The sequence below is a fragment of the Pezoporus wallicus genome, unplaced genomic scaffold (assembly GCF_028554395.1).
Source record: "Pezoporus wallicus isolate ANWC-B61680 ecotype Strahan unplaced genomic scaffold, APGP_CSIRO_Pwel_v1 contig_6814, whole genome shotgun sequence".
Classification (NCBI taxonomy): Eukaryota; Metazoa; Chordata; class Aves; order Psittaciformes; family Psittacidae; genus Pezoporus; species Pezoporus wallicus.
Genome location: NW_026639755.1, coordinates 656,180 through 678,192, shown reverse-complemented (window position 1 = coordinate 678,192; position 22,013 = coordinate 656,180). Strand labels below are relative to the sequence as shown.

General features: G+C 43.1%; 1 protein-coding gene and 1 long non-coding RNA gene across 3 annotated transcripts in view; one reads left to right on the top strand and one right to left on the bottom strand.

Moving 5' to 3' along the window:
• Positions 1–5,414: 5,414 nt before the first annotated feature.
• Positions 5,415–22,013, bottom strand: part of TBX15 (T-box transcription factor 15) — a 94,913-nt gene continuing 78,314 nt past the window's right edge. For both annotated transcript variants that reach the window (XM_057415972.1, XM_057415973.1), the window contains exons 7-8: positions 21,499–21,596; positions 5,415–6,888 (exon numbers count right to left, since the gene is read on the bottom strand). In XM_057415972.1, coding sequence (XP_057271955.1) covers positions 6,104–6,888; positions 21,499–21,596 — 883 coding nt within the window. In that variant the 3' untranslated portion in view covers positions 5,415–6,103. The remainder of the gene's footprint in view (positions 6,889–21,498; positions 21,597–22,013) is intronic.
• On the top strand, positions 6,688–19,734 carry LOC130602768 (uncharacterized). The gene is made up of 3 exons (XR_008972974.1): positions 6,688–6,820; positions 8,957–9,045; positions 19,640–19,734. It is a non-coding gene; the product is annotated as an uncharacterized LOC130602768 (long non-coding RNA).

Below are 22,013 nucleotides of genomic sequence, written 5' to 3'. Positions count from 1 at the left end.
GGCTACACTGCCTGGACCAGCAAGGGAGGTGAGATTACGCAGTTATCCTCTAGTTGCCTTGGCCATTGAAGTCAGAGAATATCTTTACAAGTACTATCACAAATAGGAGGTTATAGGTATTTTTCTGGCTATATAAAGCAGCAAAAGGTCTCTCAAAAATTAATCAACATAAAATAGAATTCAGTGGGAAATTACGTTTTGTTGCTATATGAAAGTATTTATTGAGACATAAATGCCCAAGTTTGCAGAAAACCAGTCAACTCATTCTCACACTAAAGGAGATTCATCTTCACTTGCAGCATTAGAAATATATTCACCCTAAAGCATCTACCTGCCTAAAAGGACAGGGCCTAAAGTGGGTGAGAAAAATGTTGGAATGGAAGAAATGCCAACTGCTGAGACCAGACTCTAAGGTTGTGGGGGTGCATCTGTCCATTTCACTGCAGACTCTCTTTCAGGGGCTGCTGGCTCAAGGAACACCATGTCCGTGTCTGGAGACAGCATCAAGCACAGAACTCATATTCTTTCCTCTTTACACCACCCAAATAGTCCTAGAAGAGAGGCTCCAGCTGCAATGCCATTTTGGGGTTGAAACCAGCAGCCAGTAACATTTTTCTTTCCATTATTGCTGTGCAAAATAAAACAAACAAACAAACAAACAAACAAAAAACGTTCTAGAAGAAAATCTGGAAAAGTGCAACAAGAAGCCAGGAAATGGAAATAGATGGCTGGACACTCTGGGGTTGTTACAGGCAGATCTGGTTCAGTAAGATTTGCTGGGCTGCAGCTTTGCTGGCCTGGGAGATACGTTAGAAGATGATATTTAGAAATCATAAATAATCTCATTCTATTGCAGCTGTAAGCATTCTGGGAAACATGGATAAAAGTAGTGGAGAACTGAATCAAAGAACCCCCAGTGGTACAATTGTGGCAACAGCTGAAGAGAGATAAGAAACCCATATATATTATGTATGGATGAACCTTGAGAATTTTTTTATGTTTAGATTCAAGCTCAGTTGAAATTATGAGCTCCATTCTTGCCTTGTGGGAGCAACTCATGGATGCTCTCTGTTGTTCCCTCTGTTGTAGAACTGTTGGACTTAAAAATGGAAAATAGCATTAGCACTGGGCATCTAGTCCACAGCCCACCCAGGACTGCTCCTGCAGGACTTTCCTTTGCTTTAGAACTGTGGCTCTCTTCCACAGATAAATTCAGTTTGTCGAGCTACTTTATTTGTTATTCCTCTTGAATTTCACTTTTCTTGTTTTATCTTCTCTTCACAGCTTGGTATATATGGTAAGTAAATCATTGGTGAAACTCAGTATCAAAGGGTATCAAACTGCCCTGAACGTATGTCATATTGATTTGTACATGGCTATGGCTGCATTTCTACATATTGATCATTGATGCCAATACAATGAGTCTACCAACTTAGAACTGAAAGAGACGGACATTAGCAGATCCCTTCACATTAGGTATTACAGCACGCTTATACACTCACAAGATGAATATGACCTAGATATTAAAAAGGAGAAGGCAAAGAACTAAAGTTGTTGAACCTTCACTTCATCTTCTGGCTTTCTTTTCGCTGATGATAATGCATTTGCTTTTGGATGGGTCTTTTATGTGTTTCAGGAATAACAGGCATTGAGCTCTCACCTTGGAATCTTGGTTAACTACCCACTCTAAATCTTGGGTGACATTGCTGCAAATGGTCTTCTCCTTCCTCGTTTTGTGGAGCTTGCTAGTAAAGCTTGACTTCTTGGGATTACAGTAAAAGAAATGGCACATACACTGTGCTGTAGTCTGGTTGACATTCTCCGGTTACTGGATTGCAGGTTTTCTGCTGTTGAGTCATTCATGCTGTGATTTTGGTGAAAGTAACACATTCCTCAGTGTTTACCTGTTTCGCTGCTGTTGTCCCTAGCTATCAGCACAAGCCATTCTTTTAATCCTTGCTGTCATGTTCCTCTAGTGCTTTTACACACACATCTTTTTAACTAATCTTAATATTTCTGTATAAAGGAATTTGCATAGCAACATAACATAAACCATGTGCTGGCCCTGGTTTGGATGGATGGTAGGCTGCACTTCAGTTTATGCTGGGCTAATTGCACTGCAACATGTTCCAGCTTTACTGGGAGGGATGGATGCAGGTAATTACATCATGTCTCCAACCACTGGACTACATTATCTATTTAATATAACAAACCGACTGCAGTTTTCCTTCAGGCTTGTTCCGGGTCCAGTTACACCAGCTTAAAATGCCACTGTATTACTGTGCCATTACATGACTGGACATTAAGGGAAATTTTATAAACCACCTCAGGCAGGAGAGGAATGTGGGGCCATGTCATGCCTCCTCCACCCCCTGATTCTTACAAAGGAAACAGTGGGAGAGCGGTGGGTGCTGCAGCATGCCCCTAGTGCTGTCATCTGTGTAGTCTGTAGGGAAATGCCCTTCCCAGGCACAGGCACCTTCACTGAGAATGGCTATAGGCAGCCTATCTTTCTGGCTGAATGAGTGCCACCTTCCCCATCATCCTAAAAGAAGGGTTGATGCTCTGCTTACAGCCCCACTTGGGCCAACTCTGTATCTCTGCAGTACTGCTGCACATAGTCAGATGGAAAACAGTCCCCTGAGGTGTACACAGTGCTGGATGCTCAAGAGGAGACATGAACGAGCAGAGCCTAGGACTGCTTGTGAAAGCATCAGAAAGCAGCCCTATAGCAGCAGAGAAGTACATTATCTAGCTAAAAGTCAGAGCTTCCAAAATGCTCAACAAATTTAGAATGTTACTGGAATAAGAACAGCATTGTCAACCAGTGTAAAATTATACAGGCTTCTAATCCTTCTCCCACACCGCATGCAATGAGTTCCACATCGAGTCAGAAAAAGAGAAGGTCAGTGCTCCAGAGATAGACTCTGCTGTTGATCATAGGATCATGCTGTTGATCAGAGATACCTCTGTCACACCTGGGTCCACTTCAAATTCAGTGCTCAGCTTGTGTTTCTGGGGGAGTGTCAAGGGCCTTAAGCAAGATTTATGCTCAGGGGAGTGTTATCCTGGGAGGATTTCACCTGTACACCTAACTGAACACTAAGTAAACCATTTTAATGTGCTTTAGCCGGTTATTTTTGATGCTGCCCTCCAAACACTGCTGGACTTTTGCTTTGCGCAGTGACAACCAAGGAACAAGTTTACTACATTTTCCCCATTCCACTCTTAGCTTGTTTTTAGTCCTCATAGACAGTCAGTGTGACTGTCACACCAAGTCACATTTGTGTACTTAAAACTTCACATCTTGGGACAGGGAAGCCTCTCTCATGCTGGTTTTCCTGTTCTTTTTCAGTCTTGATGTTGAATATTTTGATCCTGAATCAATAAAACACTTCAGCATAAGCTAAGATGAAGGAATGACTACCTGTCTAACCAAGCTTTCTCATTTTACATATGTGCCACATAAGAGCTAAATAAATATGCCTATAAATATGGTCAATAAATGCTCACCCTAAGGTAAATAAGTTTCATACTAGAGGCAATTGGATGGACTAAGGGCTTAGTCAGATCACGGACAGTGTGCTCAACACCTCAACAGATCACATTGCTGAAGAGCCTAGGTGACAATTTCAAAGCTTTTCCCCATGGATTCCTGCTAAAATGCATGGAAACTGGGATTCCAGTTCTTCACACTAATGTTGAAGGTTGTGCTCTACACCTGTGTTTTGCTTTCTTCAGTGACTGTTGTGATAATTTTTGACAAAATTCATTTTCTAGTTTTATTCAAAATAAGAAACATGTCTTTTGATACTGAGAATTAGTTTGATTTTGTTGAATCTCATTCTATTCTTATCTGAGATACAGGCTCACTAACCAAGAATTAAACAGAATATAGAAGAAAGAGAAACCTAACGTAAAAAACCACCAGAAGGAAATACTGGCTCACACATCACACTATTACCTGTAGAAATCATTGCCATAGGATGGAGTCAAACCCAACAGCACAGCAAACATCAAAACACAGACTGAAGATTATTTCTGAAAGACTCTGAAAGGACATAACAAAGGCTATAAAACTCCCTATTTCAGGGTTAAAACCAGAGGTAAACAGAAGACAACAAGGGGAGGGACAGATTCTCTCTCATCCATAGTCACTCCAACCCTTTTTGGCAGGATCCATGGATAGACACAGTAAAAGCCAGAATACGGTCATACAGACTAGGCACAGAACTGGAAAGTCATAATTTACATCTAGTTTTGAAGGGGCTTCAGCTTCCCCACTACTTTCATTATTAATGTCTCAATCTCATATTAGAAATGTAACGTAGTGCAAATGAAAAACTGACACAACATACCCCAAAATGACATTTAAAAATGGGAAACACATTGTACAGTTATTTGCAAGTATTATTTTCTACATTGACTGTGAAAAACTATCCTGAAGAGCTTTTTATTAGGCTTCCACAATCAAAATAACAACTCTAGCTGCGCATAAGACACCCTTTCTGTGAAGAGAGGCACTTTATACATCCCAAGCACTCAATTCTTGAAGTTTCTCGAGAAGATGGAAGTTTTATTTGCATTGTAATATTGCCTAGATTTCACAAGTTAGCACAGTGTCTTCATTTCCTCTGTTGTGCAAACATGTGGGACAGTGCTTGGAAATGCCTGTCTCCAGAAGATCGCCGAGGAAGTCTCATAGACAGAGAAAAACACAGAGGGAACAATTGCAAAGATTTATTTAGCGCATTCTGTGCTTGGCACTTAGAAACAGAGTTCCGTGCATAGGGCAAATCTTTATACACCTTTTTCTTCATACATATTTTACATACCATTTTTATTGCCCTCTTTTATATTCATAATATGGAATCCCCCACTAGGCATATAAATACATTTATCTACAACACCTCACAACAAATCTCAATAATATCTGTTTTCTGTTACTTGGTATTTGCATTTCCACACAACTTAAATGCATAACTTGCACCAAGCTACAATTGTTTTTTATTTTTAAAGGACTTGAAGAAAAAAACATAAAACAGAAAAGAAAGATGTCAAAAGGCAATGATCTATTTGGTTAAACAGAGATCATGTGGCAGGTGGGAGGCTGGCAAATAGTCAACCTCACTGTTACTGAAATACTAATGGTTTTCTATGGCAAATCTTGCATGCAAGGCCAGCTGCACTTCCAAAGAGCAGAGCTCTCTTTCTTATTGCTCTTCCCTATGAGCTCAGTCTGTAGTTTCCTCCCATTGGGTTGAGTGCTATGGGTCACGCATTCCCCACAAAGGCTGTCATCCATTTGGTTTTGGTGCATCACTTTGGGTCACATCAACAGGAGCTGAGCTCCTCTCTCCCCCATGCATCTTTCCAAAGAGCAGTCCACTGCTTATGTCTGAGCCTCGCTTGAGAGTTAAACCTTTTCTTTCTCTTCTCTCTCTCCCATGTTCACCTGCAGGCTGGGTGCTGGTACGCCTGACCATCACAAAGAAACTGTCAGTCCATGGTGAAAATGCAGAAACCACTTTGGGAGATGAAGATCCAGCCCAGCAGCACCATTCCTGTGCTACAGTGGCAGAAGGACCCAAGGGCCACTGTTTGCTTCAGGAATGGGCTGAGTTATTCCAGCAGCGAGGAACGGTCACAGAAAGGGGAGATCTTTAAAGCCATGGGCAGTGCAGCTTCAGAAGACGAAGCCTTGTAAAGACTGCCTTTCTTCAACACCTGGAGGAGACAGCACAGGGGCATGGCTCCCTTGACACCGAGAGCTCACACTAGCTGAGAGTTAATGCATAAACTGTATATTCAGATGCTTCTCTCCAGCTTCTCATTAAAGTCATGCCCTTCTCTCTGCAATGTCCAGTAAGAGCAGGCACTTCATGCCAGGTCTGGAGGCTCTGGACTACAAGAAGCTGTGTTGGCTGTCAGTCGAGGCTTTCCACAGGGTTCTGTGGCACACACCTAGATGACTTATGTTCTTATTTATCATTACAATACTAGTTCTACTACAAGTTTGAAGGCAAAAAGGTACTGGGATGCGTTTATCCCTGGAAACGATGAAGGTCCAGCTGCCTTCAATGCCAAGGATAGGCATGGCTTGTTAGACCATGTGCACAGACATCTGTGAGGAGGAGCCCTGAACCGCACCGTACTGTCTGTTGTCACAGGCGTTGGCTGCCTGCTGGTTGCTAGAGGGAGGGCTGATCATGTGCATCCCGTGATCCATCCCTGTGGAAAGGTATTGCCTCTCTCCAAAGGCCCCGCTGGATGGGGAAGAGCAAAGTAAAGTGCTTTGGGAGGTGGTGAGTTTCTCTGGGCTCGCCGCCAGCCTGGGGGAAGCAGGGAAATTGTATCCATAGAGGTTGTAAGGGTTGTGCAGGGAGAAGGCGTTGTAGGAGCTCTGCTGCATGTGGCCACCACCAAACATGTGTGAAGAGGAGGAGGTGGAGGCAGGGTTGCCTGCTTGCATGACATACTGGAACTGGGAGCTAGGGAAGGATCCCAGCTGGCCGCTGTACGCCTCCATCTTGCTGTTGCTGGGCAGGGAGGAAGGAGCCGGCATTCCTGAGATCAAGGATGGAGTCCTCTGAGGCATGAAGGTTTCGGAGGGCTGCGAGGCAGAAGCGGTGCCGCTCTGGAGCCGGTTGTAGCCGCTGTCACTCAGCCCTGGGTAGCTCTGCAAGGCAGCCATGTTGCTTCTGGCACACGGGGGATAATCAGACAGGTTGAGGTTGCAAAGCTGACTCTCCCGGCAGCCCACGTTGAAAGTGTTGGGGGCCAGATGAAAGGCTGGAGGGGAGCAGGATGGAGAGAGAAGGTGAGAGGAAGCAGATGGTGATGGAGTGCCCGTGCTGGAGGTTGTCGGGGAGGTGCCTGTGCTGCCTCCTGCAAAACAAAACACATGGGAGGGTGTTCAGACCCCGGGATCACATCTGCACAGTGAGATTGTCTCATTAAAAACCAGCTTAGTTTAATAAAGAAACAGGGGTGGTAAAATGGCTGCTGGAAAACTCTGCCTTTCTTGGCGAGGGCACTCACTTTATTAATAGCATCCCTTGGTCTTTCCTGCTGCTTTTTTGTTATGACTTTGTTTTTCAGCAGAGGTTTTCTTCCCTTTTGAAATAGGAGAGGGAAGCAAGCCTGCCACAGAGTAATCCAAGGCAGTGGGAAAAGCCGTAAGGAAGCACTGCGCTCAGTCAAGCAATCTGCCATTTTTAGGCATGTTTATCCTTCCTTTTTTGGGGGTGGGAGTCCTTTCCCCTGTCTCCTGGTCTCCGGGAAGACCACCAGTCAGTGAGGTGTATGGCCCCACTGCAAACATGCTTCATCACTCACACAGGGGGCTTTCAGGCTGAAAGTATGTTGGAGTTCTGAATTGTTCAACAGTCTTTTCGGGTGGCTCATGGTGCAGCAGTATTGATTTAAGCCAGAAGTAACACCAAAATGAGGGGGGAGGACACAGGTTCAATCTATAGCCTGTTCCATGGAGCAGAGAAAGGGGATCTGTCAGGGTTTTCAGTCATGTGCTTTAACTTTAAAAGGGATTCCATCTGCTGCATTAGTGGTGTTAACAAAACATTGGTATACATGCATGTAGGTGGTATCAATGTATTATACAATATTTAGGCAATGAATGATAGAAGTTATGATTTTGCACAGCAGAGATGTTCATATATTCTGACCCAGGAAAACAATACTGCATAATACTACCAAGAACAGTAACAAACTGAAAGGAAAGGAAGTGATGTGAAGAAGCTGATGGCACAATTTTGAGCTTAAGAAGAGGTTATTTATAGATAAGATTTGGAATTAGAAGAAGCTTCCTGAGTCGACCAGGAAAATCAGTTCTGTGCTTAAGTGAATGCAGTTTTCTGGTGTGAAATATTTTTGTTTTCGTGGGAATGATTCTCATTGCATGAGAAGCCATTTCTGCATTAGGGGAGCTAACACTGAAGACACTTGTAAAAGGAGCCAAGAGGTGCTGGTGAAGAGATTTGATGAGGGGTTAAGGAAAACCAGAGGAACTAGACAGACAACTCATGAGACAGCATTTTCAAAAAGCTGGAAAATGATAGTTGAGAGGCAAAGGGGCTAGAAAAGAGGGTGTTAGACTGAGCAGCTAAAATTTAACCTAGGCAGAGACTGCACATAAAGGGACAGTTTTCCCTTGTGTCCCTTTGTGGGGAAAAAAAAAATGAAAAAAAACAGGGTTTTGATACCAGTCTAGGTCTATTGCAATACGGGAGGAACTGAGTGCTGTGCTGCTTGATGAAAAGAGAATAGGTGATGCTAATGGTTAAGAAATGCACTAGAAAGACAGGCTCTGTGCCGATATACAATGGTAAGAATGTAAGTAAGATTATATTTCTTTCTAACACATGAAGATCAAATAGAATGGGATGTTAGAGTGAAAATGTAACCTTGAGACATTAATAAACTTTGGGATTTTTTAATTAAATTGAAACAAGAGTCAATAAAAATGAAACCAAGCCTTGGGTGAGCATAGCCTGGAGTGGCTGCCATTGACCCAGGATGGCAACCCATCAAGAAAACACAGATTTCTGTGTTGCTAAGTCAAAGCAGTCTTTTCCAATATCAGCCATGAGTAGGAATGTTTGTTGCCAAGCCACTGACTCCTTTTGCATTCATTCAGAAGCATAAATGAGGAGTATTGCATCAAATCTCCATTAAAACCTATGAGAAAATCTGAAGTTTCAAATGACATCATGGACCCTCTGTATTCCCTTCTCAACATCACTGAAATTCTCAAAGTTGCTAGTGACATTTAGCTCCAGAGTTCAAAGACTTTTTGTGTGAAATTCTAGTTCAGCTTTCATTTTAAAAGGCAGATTTCCTTAGTTCATTTAAAGTCTCTGACAAACAACCTCTGGCTAACTTTTTTTGTGGTAAATTGGTACCTCCTCAAGCCTTTCTCTCCATCTTTCTATTACAGGCTGTTAATACTGCAGCAGGGTCAGCAGAAGGGAACGTCTGCCTCTAGTTTCATTGCAAAGCCTTTTTTAGTTAAAATTGCTGATAAAGGTGAGACTGAACTGAGGCAAGTGACTATAGGCACACATTTTCCTGTTAGCCCTGCACTGAAGAGGGTAACTCCTACAGAAAGGGCAGGCAGACAGCTGAGTTCGTATATCGCCACTTAGCTGTCAAAGCCCAAAGTAGAGAGGTCACATAATCACAAAAGAAATAGAGCACAAAGTGAGATGTATTAAACCCACAGTAATCCTGCACTTGATTCTTTACACCACATATTTCATGAACAAACTTCAGATGGTGACTTACTTGCTGACAGAGCCTGGAGAATAAGTAAAAATACATATGTATATATATGAGCATTTAATGATCTGTTTGAAATAAAATACATAGAATAAATGATTAAATGCAATGTCTTCATTTCGGTCTTCCTTTACCCTGTAGTTAACCTTCCAAAACTATGCAGAAGGAAAGCGTAGACACCAGTTACCTCAAGCATTAGGCTTTAAAAATCTGCTAAGGAGTTATGATCAAGTCATACCCATAACTGTGGCTTTGGATCCAGAGAGTAAAAGAGACCACTGCTTGGCAATTGTGTGAGTTGCTTACTGGTTCCAAAACTGAGAACTGCACATTTCAGGTTACTCTCAAAGAGGGACTGAAGTGATTCTGCTCTAAAGTATCCCTATTTGCAGACCAACAGAAAAACCCTGGAGCAACAACACAGCAAGTAGGAAACAAAAGAATTGAGATGTTTTTTTCTTTTTCTCCATAACTTTAAAATGATGAGGAGGTGAGAGATCTACCAACAGGAGCAAACGCCAGACCTGACAACTCTTATTCAAGAATGCTTTGCTGCCAATGCCAACCACAAGCACAAGATGCACCACGCTTCTGCTGCAACAGAGCAGAGCACAGAAGTTCCTGATCATTTACAGAATAAACTTTACACCTTTAAGAGGAACAGGAAACAGTACAAAGCAAAGCCCATCTCAGTTCACTCTCTTCAGAAAGCAAATGGCTCCACTCTGCTCTGAATGATTATTTCTTATCCATCTTTGCTGGCAGCAGTAAGTATCGGCCAAACACAACCTGGACTTTTGTTGTAAGTTATAATTTGGACTGTAGTTGTTACAAAGTCAGCCAAATACCCCTAGAGATGGCAGCAAGCCCAGCAAGTATATCCACTCCATACTACAGTCTGTGATACACAGATGTGTATGTCGTTTTAATGGGAGGCAGGGCTACAAACCCATCTAGTACATAAGGCTATGTTTAGGTCTGGTTTAAGTCAGCTGAAACCACATTTAAGCAAGAGAAAATCAATCCCTCAATAACTCTCCTCCATTCCTTTTCTCTACCCATTGTTCCCTCTGGAAATAGTTGCCAACACCAACAGCATTTACCAGCAGTGTCACAGTACCTCTCACCTCCATGCTTACCATGATTCCAAAGTGATTAATTACTATTGCATCCAGTCTCTAGATCATTTCTGGCCCTGCATACATCAGTCCTACATATGTGCAGTTAGCAAGTCACATTTATATAAAAGGTTCATAACCTCAAAGTCTCCTTTTTTGCATCTGAACCCTGACCTGCATGGCAGATGAAATTGTCTGTCCTCACAGTGTCCTGCCAATATGTCCAGGGCTTAGCCAAGCCCAGGTGCAACCCTGAAAGCAGTCTGCTCTTTGTCTGGGCATATAAGTGATAACAAGTGATAAGATTACCTTATCAAATGGACAGGAGCATTTCTAAAGAGGGGAAGTAGAGAATAATCTAGTGCAAGAAAGGTTAAAACTTGCAAACTGGACTGAAAAGTAAGAAATTGTTGGTCAGGAGGGAAAGTGGGAAAATAAGAATGAAATCATGGTGAAAGACAGGGTGATTCTGTGGAGAAGGTGGGATGTGAAGGCAAACCTTCTTCCTCGTGCCAGCAATCCCTCTTGTAACCTGATGTTTAGAAGCGCTGGTTGCGGGCCAGTGTCAAATACATGCCCATAAAGATTAGGGAAGAAACTACAGCTTCTCATCTGCATATAAATAGGAGCCGCCATTAAAATATCACCTCAAGCAGCTTATGACTGGTCTTTCTTTTCTGTCATCTATGTCCTTTTTGGTAATGGTGCTGTCTCTCCATATGTTTCAAACAGGTCCTTGCTTTTGTTTTTTACCTAGACTGAGCTTGTGTTAATGACAATTTCAGAGTCAACTGCAAATGCAAACATACCCATTCTATGGGTATGATGTGCCATAAAAGAAGGGTCTATTCTCCTGAAACATCCAGCATGCCAGAGCATCTGAAAGGGAACAGGGACCTCTCCCACACAGGGCAGGTTACATTCAGAACTAACACTGAAATGCAGATGGAAAACACATTGCCAAGCAGACAGTGTTAGCCAAGGGAGCTTTCTGGAAACAGGGAGATGGTGGGAGAGCATCAGTGCCAAGGGAGTCTGAAGTAATTGTGCATGGAAAATTTTCTGGGATCTCTTTTACGAATGACACTACAGTAGTCAGTTGACCCACAACTTATCCCAACCTCCTTTATCTGAAAGGAACACATAAATCATACTTTGTACTCCACTGCAGCATATTTTCCTTGCTAGTGTTTCCAGGCATCAGTTGCTATCACCACCTGTGGTACCTCTGTAGAAACCTCTGAGTCCTTGAAGTCCTTGCTTAGGGCAGAGGAGGAGAGCAAGCTGAAGCTGAAGTCAGCGCAAGATACCTGAACATGAGTGCTATGCCCTGTGCAATGGCAAAGACTCATCAGACAGACAAGAGCTTTGGAGTAGTCTGGGCAACTTGATTGTTGCCATTATCTGACCACATCTGCAGCCTGCAGCTCCTAGCACGTTTGGGCTCAGACAGTGATGATCTGGTATTCACTGTCTCTTAAGAGCAGATGTGGCTGAACGTCCTCCAGGCTTGTACCTTGACTTTCTAACAAGGATGGGAACCACAAGTTGATTTGGCTTAAACTTTTACATCTTGATGAGTCAGGCAGCACAAAGTTATTCTTTGAGTGCAAATTCTTCCTAAACAGCTCAGCCCGCTTCCACCTACAAGCTAGCTTAGTTTGTCATGGCCACAGATAGGAGCTGCAGGTTCAGCATGGCCAGCCGATGGTCTGGGGGCTGTACTCAGCCCAACAGAACAGTGTCTAGCCCACAGCCACCATCTCTCACCTTCAGATGTGAGCAGGATGTACCATAAATGCCAGATCCTTGGGAGTGATAGGTGCACAATCTCACTGATCGGTCTCCTGGAGGAGACAGAGCCCCTCTTCTGACACATGCCCAACACACTGGTATTTCCATGGTGTGATAGACATGTACCTGAGCACCTGATAGCACAGGAAAGAGAGGCTGTGGCCACTAGTTGTTCATCTGACTCACGGCTCTCCTCCTAGCTCTTGACTTGAGTGAATAAGCCCTCCTGAGAGGCGGTTTATATTCATTTGGGCACAGAGCCATGCTAATGCAGCTCTCCAGCTTTCCAAATGGAGCTGGCTGGGAGCTGGCATGTGTCTGGCCAGCATGGAGCATTAGACAGAGGATTCTGTCCATGCAGATGTACTCTAAGTCACTTCTGAAGTGTCTGATTTCTGTGAAGACTCTACAGATATATACACATACGTAAAGGTGCTTTCTAAAGCATGGAAGAAAGCAACTCCTACCATTTTTTTGCAATGGTCTGCCATTAGACACAATGGTAAGTAAATGTGATGGCATTCACACAGGAAACCAAATTTGCAAAGGGTAAAATCCCATTCCTGACCTGTGCACTTGTACATGCATGCACCCTAAGTATGGCTTATGACACGTACTCCTTGTCTTACAAGTTACTGCACCCCTGGTTGCAGAACAAAAATCAAGTATTTGCCCAGAGGTGGAAAACTAAGACAGTAATGAGGGAGGGTTTGTGTAGATTGCCAGGAGACCTGACTGACAGACTATGAGGCCAAGTGGGTGCCACTGTAATCATCCCATCTCATGTCCTTTAAGAGGCAGGTCTAGCAGAAGCCTGGACCAATTTCTGCTTCAAGCAGCCTATGCGTCAGTCCTGCTTGACACCCACTTGCATCTAAATGCCACAAAATCAGTTGTCATTCTTGCTCTCATATATCATGACATCTTTTGCCTTGCAAGTATAACTGGAAGGCCAAGTTCTCTTTTCTCATTCCTAGCTTTCCAAAATTCAAACCTAAAACCTTCAGAAGGACTAAAAGATGCTTCATCACACCCTTCTTGTGCCCTCACTACCCTTCTGAGCTCTCTCTTCACCACCTGGGAAAATTAAACAGCTTTGATGCCTTTTCTTTGTCCTCTCACTAAGCAAGGGCAGGGCCACCTGGTGATGCGCTGGATCTTCTCTTCATTCTTTCCCCATTCCAAGGAATGAAAAAATCCCACTTTCATGGGAATGAGAGCCATTTCTGCCTTCACAGAGTGTAGCTGCCTGTTTCCTCTCTAGAGCCTTTGGCCAATTATCAAATTATGAATCCGCTGGTAAAATGTTTAAAAGGCCCAAATGAGACCCAAAATCTACCACAAGCCAAATTTCTGGGTTGGTAGAGGAAACATAAAGACTGCTTTGTAGTTCTTTGGGCTACAGCTCACAGAACACAAAAGATGCTTACAGCAATAGATTTAAGGGTGAAAGTATGTAAGTATGGCACAAAAAGAATGAATGAAAGGAAATTTTATTTAAGGTTAGTATATTACAGAGAAAGACCTTTCTTATAAATTTGCCTCACATTTCTCACTGGAATTAATGGTAGATCTATAACAACTCAGAATAACACTTTACTTCCCTTTAGCTCTTACAGATTTCTGCAATACAAACTGAGCAGTCAGAAAGTTAGAGATAAAACCTGCCTCAGACATCCTCCAAGATAAAGTAGCTTGAAGCTCTAATGGTAAAAAACAACCCTTTTTTTCTAATGTGGGCAAAAAGTATAATTTGGGATGTCTGATTTCCCATCTATATCCAGAGCATGAAGAGGGCTTTCCCAAACAGTAAGAGACAACATACCCTTCCCAGTCCCCCCAGTCTGTCTTTAACACAAGGGTTTCTGCTCCTCATACAAGCACATGGTATTCTTGTCTCAGAAGGCCTGCTGGACATTATTTTTTATCTTCTTTGCAGACAGTTGCAATGTGGCATGAGCTGTATATCACCTCCTTCAGAAATGCCTCCTGTTTCCCTTCTTCAAGTACAGACAGATGAAACCAGTTTAGGCACCTACTTTAATGAAGAAAATAGCTCATCGGTAGTAACTGTGCACTGTCCCTCGTGCCTACTACCATTGACATTGACAATGGGGTCATGTAATGAAAGCTATCCAAGGAGATGACACCGAATGAAAGCAGGATGCAGAAAAGGACTCCTTGTGGCACAAGTCCTTCAGGAAGGCACAACAGAAGCTGCTGCAACTTCACAGCCAAGATTAACTGAAATCATGGCAATTTCTTTAGCAGTGAGAGAAGTAAACTGAATTGCAGACCCCTCATGCCAATCTTGATGGAATCTGCTTTGGGCCAACACAGGACCTGGAAGCTCCAGCACATTAAATGATTAAAAAATAGGATAAACAACTATAAAACCACAGAGGCACTGTGGGTCAGAATTTCTGAACTGAGGGAAAAGGTCGCAGTATTGTGGCAAGCTCAAAGCACATGCACTTTCTGTATGTAACAAAATAATGAGCTGCTCCGAGGAAATTATGCAAATCTTCAAAGTATCATTGCCCTCTCCATACATTTATATGAAATATGATCACCACCCCCATGAGATAACAGACCTTTAGGCTTCAGTAATTAGAATTCAGCGTAAACACCTCCCTGGTGTAACAGAATGCTTGGGGCTTCTTTCAGGTCATCAAGGAGCACCACAGAATTCGACTCTCAGAGCCTCGTGTCACATCTGGGAGGGTATTTTAGCCTTTCTCTGTGAAAGATGAGACTTTGAAGCACCAGACATGCCCATTCCTTAAAGAAAAACTGTCTGCAGCTCAACCAAGAAGAAGCTGGAACAGTTTGTTCCCTGTTGCTTCACTGAAATGAGGCAATCTACAAGCCATTTGAAGAATGCAGCAGAAACCAGCTCTTGATCCCAACTACTCTGGCAACAACTGCTCTGTTTCCAATCTCCTTTTCAAGGTCAAAAGAATCAAGAAGGTAATTGAGACCAAAACCAGGTATCTGACCTCTGCCAATAACCTAGACCATTCACAATTGATTTCGAAAGGGAAGCAGCATCCAGATTATCCTGGTGGGATTGCTGAGAGAACTGATGGCTGCTGTCAGGAAGATAGTGGCCAAGCACATGTATTTGTAGGTTGTTCATCCTCCTTTGACATCAGCAGCTCCGCTCTTTTGGGAGACACTATTTGGGGATCTGGGATCTCAGATAAACTGAAAGGCTTTTGACAGTCATTTGCTTCTTTCTGCCTCCAGGCACCTGTGATGCCTTCAGATGATGTTCTGGAGGGCTCAGTCTTCCCTTGACACCAATGCAAATTTGTGCATCCACAATATTGTTTTCAGATGGATGCAATGAGGACAGCCGTTTAATCACCACCCCCAGCACAGAGAAGAGTATTATACCAAAGAAGACATTAGTAACAAGCAGTACAGATAAACTTTGGCAAGACAGAGGTGTTGCCTGCCCACAAAGGGTAATGTTTACAGACAGGGAAGCTGCAAAAGCAGCAACAGCTCAGCTCAGGGTTATCTGTCTCCCACCTGCTCTGATGTGTCCATGCAGCGCAGGGTCTGTCTGCGCACATCGCTACTACAAGAAAACATTGTTCCCTTCCAGCAGTAAATGAGAAGATTGAACCTCTTCCACAGGGAGAAGAGGGAGCCTTTTGTGCAGATCCTTTCCCTTTCAGAGGGAGGCCAGTTTGTACACACATGCTGCTTGAGAGATACGAGCATACCTGCCGCTACAAGAGGTACCCACTGATAACAGAGATAGCAACAGATGTCTTACTGGCAAGAAGCATAACCCTCTTTGCCTCCAGCAGACAAATTTACAGCTCTTGATACTAATCTCAACAACCACTAATGACAATTTTGCAGACTTGTTAAGAGGTGGCCTCTCTACCTCCGGTCTCCAGTCCAAGATCAGAGTAGATGCTCAAGCTGATGGAGAACGTGTTGACTCTACTGAGGGCAGTTGGTAGAGTCCTCACCAAAGGTTTCCTCAAGTAAAGAAACCCCATTTGAATGGAAAGCTACCTTTAGAACTCACCAATCAAAGCTGTTTGACTCTTGTGGATTTGGTATGGCGGTATCAAAGCAATAATCTAACGATTAAATAAAATTTTATGTGCTGCAAACCTGCTGTTATACCACATTGTGACTCTCACACTGCTCCTGAAATTCTGCTTAGGAGGCAATTCTATTTACCAGCTGCCTGAATACCTTTGAGTTTGCTTCTTGCATAAATCATCAGCTTCTATAACAAGGATCAGATACTAATCGCTATTTTAGTACTGTCACAGCACCTTTCTAGTCTCTATGTCCTGGCAAAACCTAACAACAGTCACTGACAGTGACCTACTCATCACAATATTTTGTGGGAAACTGTGTATCACAGGAGCCAGCAATGGCCTATTTTACTCTTGGAAAGTGACACAATCCAGAGTTATTGGAACTCTTATTTTCTTTTTCCCTCCTCTCTTCTTTTGATTCTCTTATTCCTTGTTAAAACCAAGAACCTGAGCCACAGATTTTTAATAATGAGAATCTGGATGAGGTTCAATCTAAATTTTGAAAATATATTCCAATTAAAGACTTTAATAGATTCTTGGCTTTCCCCACATCTCTTTGCCATGTGTATTCAATAATCCCAAGCCTCCTTTTTCCCTAGTAGGAAGTAAACTGCAAGGTGAGTGACATCATTCTCCAGAAGGTCAGCCTTTCCTGGACTGCTGTTTTCTGAGCATTTCTTGCAAAGATTTTGGTCAGGGCAACTTCTTTTTTTGTCCAAACTGGCTGCAGATCTGCTGTGATCTTGTCAAACATGATGCATGCCCTGGTAAAGCTGTTACTTTTGGATTTCCTGCTCCAAAAGAGAGGGTTTGTTCTCAGGCCAGAGGGTTTCACTGACAGAAACAGCATATTCTGCCCCTTGCTATGGTGATCACTCAGGTCAGAGACCTTCAGAGACTTACCGATTTGCTTTATTTCAACAGCAACATATTCAAGTACAGCTTATGGACCACTAGAGTCAGCCGCATGAGGCATGTGTGACTGGATGATATCAGGCTTTTCAATTTGTGTGGCAGCTGAAAGCTGTCATTGTGTAGATTAGAAAGTTATTTAATCCTTGTATGAAACAGCTGCATCCAGCGCACCGAGTATCTATTTGGTGTGTCACTGTGGCCCTTGCTCAACATACAGCTTGGGCCAAACAAATAAGCTTTGCGCTAGGCTGTATGCTGAATGGCAAAAGGGATAATGTGGAAAAAATTATAATACTTTTAGATAATTGTATCATGTGGATGCATCTGGAATACTCTGTGCAGACTTGGTTTTAAATAAATTATTAAGGATCTGGAAAACTTTCCACTTGAAAAGACTGATACTATTCACTGTAAGAAGCACAGAAGAGTGACATAAAACCTTATAAGATAGTTACATGTATGAAGGTGGATGAGGGAGAACTTCTGTTCTCCTTATCTCAACACATCACAAAATGGGATGAACATTCAGTTAGAGTAGAAAAATCAGAGCCACTTGAACGAAGCACGTTCCACACATTTGTGTCATAAAAACATGGAAATGGCAGTCATAAATGTCTGTTGAGGATGGGTAACACAAGCTGCCATTCCTTCTTCTCTCTGCAAGATAGTATAAGCTGCAACAGTTTTGTACTTCGTGCTTTTGATTAACTATGAAAACTGAGTTTCCATTCTCAGGCATCTTCTCCATCCGACAAATTATTATACCTTTTTTTTTTTATGCTCTGAACCTTCTTTAATCTCTTTCCACCCTTTAAAAATACATGCTGTAGAAGACCATGTCATAATGACAGTTTGCAGCTAGGAAATTGTGTCCAGACTTTTCATTTACACAGAAGATGGCATGTCCCTTTTTATCACAGTATTACTTACGCTGTCCCTTGCCTGTGCAGTGGCTTATCTACCAAGACCTCCAAATTCCAGTCAGGGCCAACACTTTCTACTTTCCAGCACACTCAATGGGTACATTTGTACCACATTTCGTTTCTAGAGACATGATATTGTACCTGGATGAACCAAAAGCCGTGTTTTGTTTGAATGCAGGCAGGTTACCAAGCAATCTCTTACTGCCCTTCATACTTTTGTCCCCATCATTGCTGACCACTTTGCAGTTTTATGAGATTTGTTCCCTTTAGCAGCTACACCGTTAGTTCTGGACAAGTTAGTACTGGAACCAGTCTGCAAAGCAACACTGGGGCTGTCCTTACTGAATAGGGTTTTCACAGTTATCACATCAGTGTTGAGATGAGTCAGTTACTCATTTCTTACCGTACACTAATGTTAACTTTTCCAAGCTGGCATGTGTGGCAAAAAATTAAGTGCTCTCCGAAAATCCATCTCTCCTATACAGTTATTTCTATCAGTCAAACCCCCAACCTAAACAAATAATTCAGGTGGATTTGTTTGACAAAACTGTTTTGGAAAAGGCAAATAACACTTTCATTTCATTAAAAAATTACCAAGTGATCCATAGCACAGAAGAATCTAGCCGGAATGCAACAAAACCACCAGATTTGTGCTGCTGAAGTCCCAGGCTTCTGCCCCAGAAAATGGTTTTTTTTTTCTGCCACAGTGAAGGAGACTCACCTGTAGAAAATCCAGACTGAATTCCATAGTTCCTACAGGGAAACTGCTCCAGGACTTCGCCAGGTTTTATATAACTGGAGCCTATTGCTTTTTCCCTACACCACTGACAGCATCTTATTTCAGTACTACTATGTACTCTTTCCCTTCTCATCAGGTTGAATAACCATAACTCACTGACAATGTTTCTTCCTAGGCACGTGGCCACTTTTACTGCTCCCATCTTTTCTCTCTGTAGTTACATGTGCACTCCTCTTAAGCTGCAGTGGACACATCTAGTCCCAGAAGTGTCCTGTAGCCCCAGTGCAGTTTCCCAACTAGAAATTCAAGAGATAAAATGGAGGCTTACAAGTCCTCAAATGTTTATTCAAAAAAGCCACATATTCACCCAGGTTTGGAGACAAAATCATGACCTGGAATTAAAGTGTCTGTTTACTAATATAATACCCTAGAAACTTCTAATGCATAAATATGCCCTAACTATTCTATGATTCTGTGCAAGGGTATGAGATAACAGCATGCAGCTCTGAGCACTGAAGCTTCAGATGGAAGAGAGGGGCAAAGTCCCAGGGAAGTCACTTCCATGAAAAAACTGGCTAGGGCTCAGAGGATCCAAGATGCAATAGCTTATGCTGAAGTCAGCCATTAAACACCAGTGATTCACTTACCTGTCACACAGTTCAAGTGCTTGAAAGCAAGGAGATGAAGAGGTACGGGCACAGTACGGCCTGGTTACCTTACTTTTGGAGGGAACAATCACATGTGGCTTAAAGCCATCTCAGCATTTCTTGCTCTTTCTGACAGCAGCTCCAAAGTCTCCAGACCAATATATTTGTGCTCACCTTTGGGGCCTGTCCCAGCAACCAGAAATTAAACTAGACTGCTTGTACCTTGGATTTGCACCTATTGCTGCAACCCAGGGATCATCTTATTACAGCAGCCACTGGAGAGGTGAGCACTATGATGGAGGGAATATTTCTGATTCATTATCTTGAGATCATTTTGCATGACTAAATGCAGACCTTGAGTGCACCGTTTTGTAGCGAGCTGTTAAGTTTTGACAGTGACCTGTGGACACAACTTTCATAAAGGGCTGCCCCTAAGCCTAATGGCCTGTGGTGCAGTGGTGGTGGTCTGCCCAGAGCCGGATGGTCACAGGGTACTGGCTTGCTTCCTTGTTTTTCAGCTGCCAAACTATATTAAAGCTAAAAATACATTGAATATTTTCCTTTCCTAATATTACTTTACCACGTAAGCAATAGCTGGACTTGCCATTAGGATGTTATCTGATCAGCAATGGGAGGGGAGGGGGTGACACAGAGGAGGAAGGCTGCCTCAGCACTGTGACCAAGAGAGAGGCTGTTATGTTTCTATTTAGGTGGGTGATGAAAACCCCTCTGAATCTCAGCTTTAACCCATTTCTGACCACAAGTGCTCCTCAGCACAAGCCCCTGAGTTTGTGCATGTCTTCCTCTGCCCCATTGCTGCACTGTGGTTGTGTAAAGACTACTCATGGGGAGTCTAATGCAGCCAGCAAGAGTGTGCTCTGTCCTCCTCCAGTGCTGTGCCACCAGAAAATGATTGAACAGGTGACCTGGGCTCTGGGGTGTTGCACAGGGAGCTGGGGTAAGTAATGGACAACCAGAAGATGTTTTTGTGCTGGATTCCCTTCTGATTCTGCCCTGGGGATAGGCAGATGCAGCAGCCAGTGCTCCTCTCCCTCTACAGGAGACCATGCCATCCCTATGATGGATTGAAGGTCTAGAGGGAAGTTTTGGGGTGACATCAAGTTCAAGTATGAGAGGCTGGAGAGTTTGCTACACAGGTCATGCATTTGATTTTGAATGTTTAACCTCATAACTATCACATTTGAACATGGGTTTGGATTATCTCTTTTCTTGCATGTATATTGGAATAAAAAAAAGGACCAGGCTGCCCTGATACCTCTATTCCCAGTGTTTTTTTAACTAGAAATAACTACAGTTAAGTGAATGGGGAAGTCCTATCCCTGAAAAAAAAAAAAAAGGAGTAGAGTAACGCAGCCTGAAACTAGAGATGAAAGCCCTACTTAACAAATGAGAGATGTAAAGGGCAGAAGCTACGAAAAGACACAGCATGAGCAAGCGGAAAATGCTTGGCCTACCTAATAATTCCTCCCAGACTCATACTAACAGAAAGTTTCTCCAGCAAAGCCACTGAATTTTGAAAGCAATGTGATCCTGGGGAAAGCACATTTCTGGTCTTCTTTGCTTTGTGTTTTCACACAAATGGCAAATGTTAACCGTAAATGGAGAACAACATGTCTGGTATGCTGGAGCCTCTCCTCTCTGTGCTCTCTTCACACTTAACTCATGCTGTGTACTTGGGTTGGTTTGCCTAGCCCTAAGCTCTATCCTGCTCCTCCTTCTGTCTCTTGAACTCCAGCTCTAGCACCGGGGATGCCAGGGAATGAAGCAGCTCCATTGCACTTCATCGCACTATTCTATTCTATGATTCTGTAAGGCACTGCCTGTCCACCATTTCCATCCATCCTCTCTCCTCTTCCACAGCAGTCAAGGGCTCAAGAAGGTATCTGACATGCCCATTCTAGCAGCAGGACGCACAGCAGAGCACACCTTCTTGTGCCCTTTCTACAGCTCTTTTCATGCCTTTTGCTCACTCACCTTGCTGCTTCTGCATGGTAGTGAAGTCTTCAAAGGTGAGAGTGCGCACAGGAGGCCTCCAGAAGGCATAGGTCTCCATAATGGCTTCCAGCCCCGTCCTGTGCAATGAAAATAAAACAAGCAGAAAAGAATGTCAGTTGGCAAGGGTATTGACACTGGGGGAAGAGGGCTCCGACCTCGTTTGACAGGCTGCCAGCAGCCACCAAAAGGTCACCTTGGCATCTGTGAATTCCTCAAGCAAGCCTTCCAGCACAGGTCACCGGAGGAAAGTGCAATTCCCCAAGTGCAGGATTGCGAAAGTTCTTACGAGTCTCTTGGAACCTTTTAAATCTTTTTATATTTAACAAATATCCCAGACTTTATGCATTGCAGGGGACACATGACTGCCAGATCCTTAAAGCATACTTTATCATAAAGCAGGCATCCACACTCTGGGGATGCGAGCTGTCATGCAAACAAGGGCAGTCTGGGATTCAGCCTACAGAATCAGAGATTTTGTGAATTGCCTTTCTCCA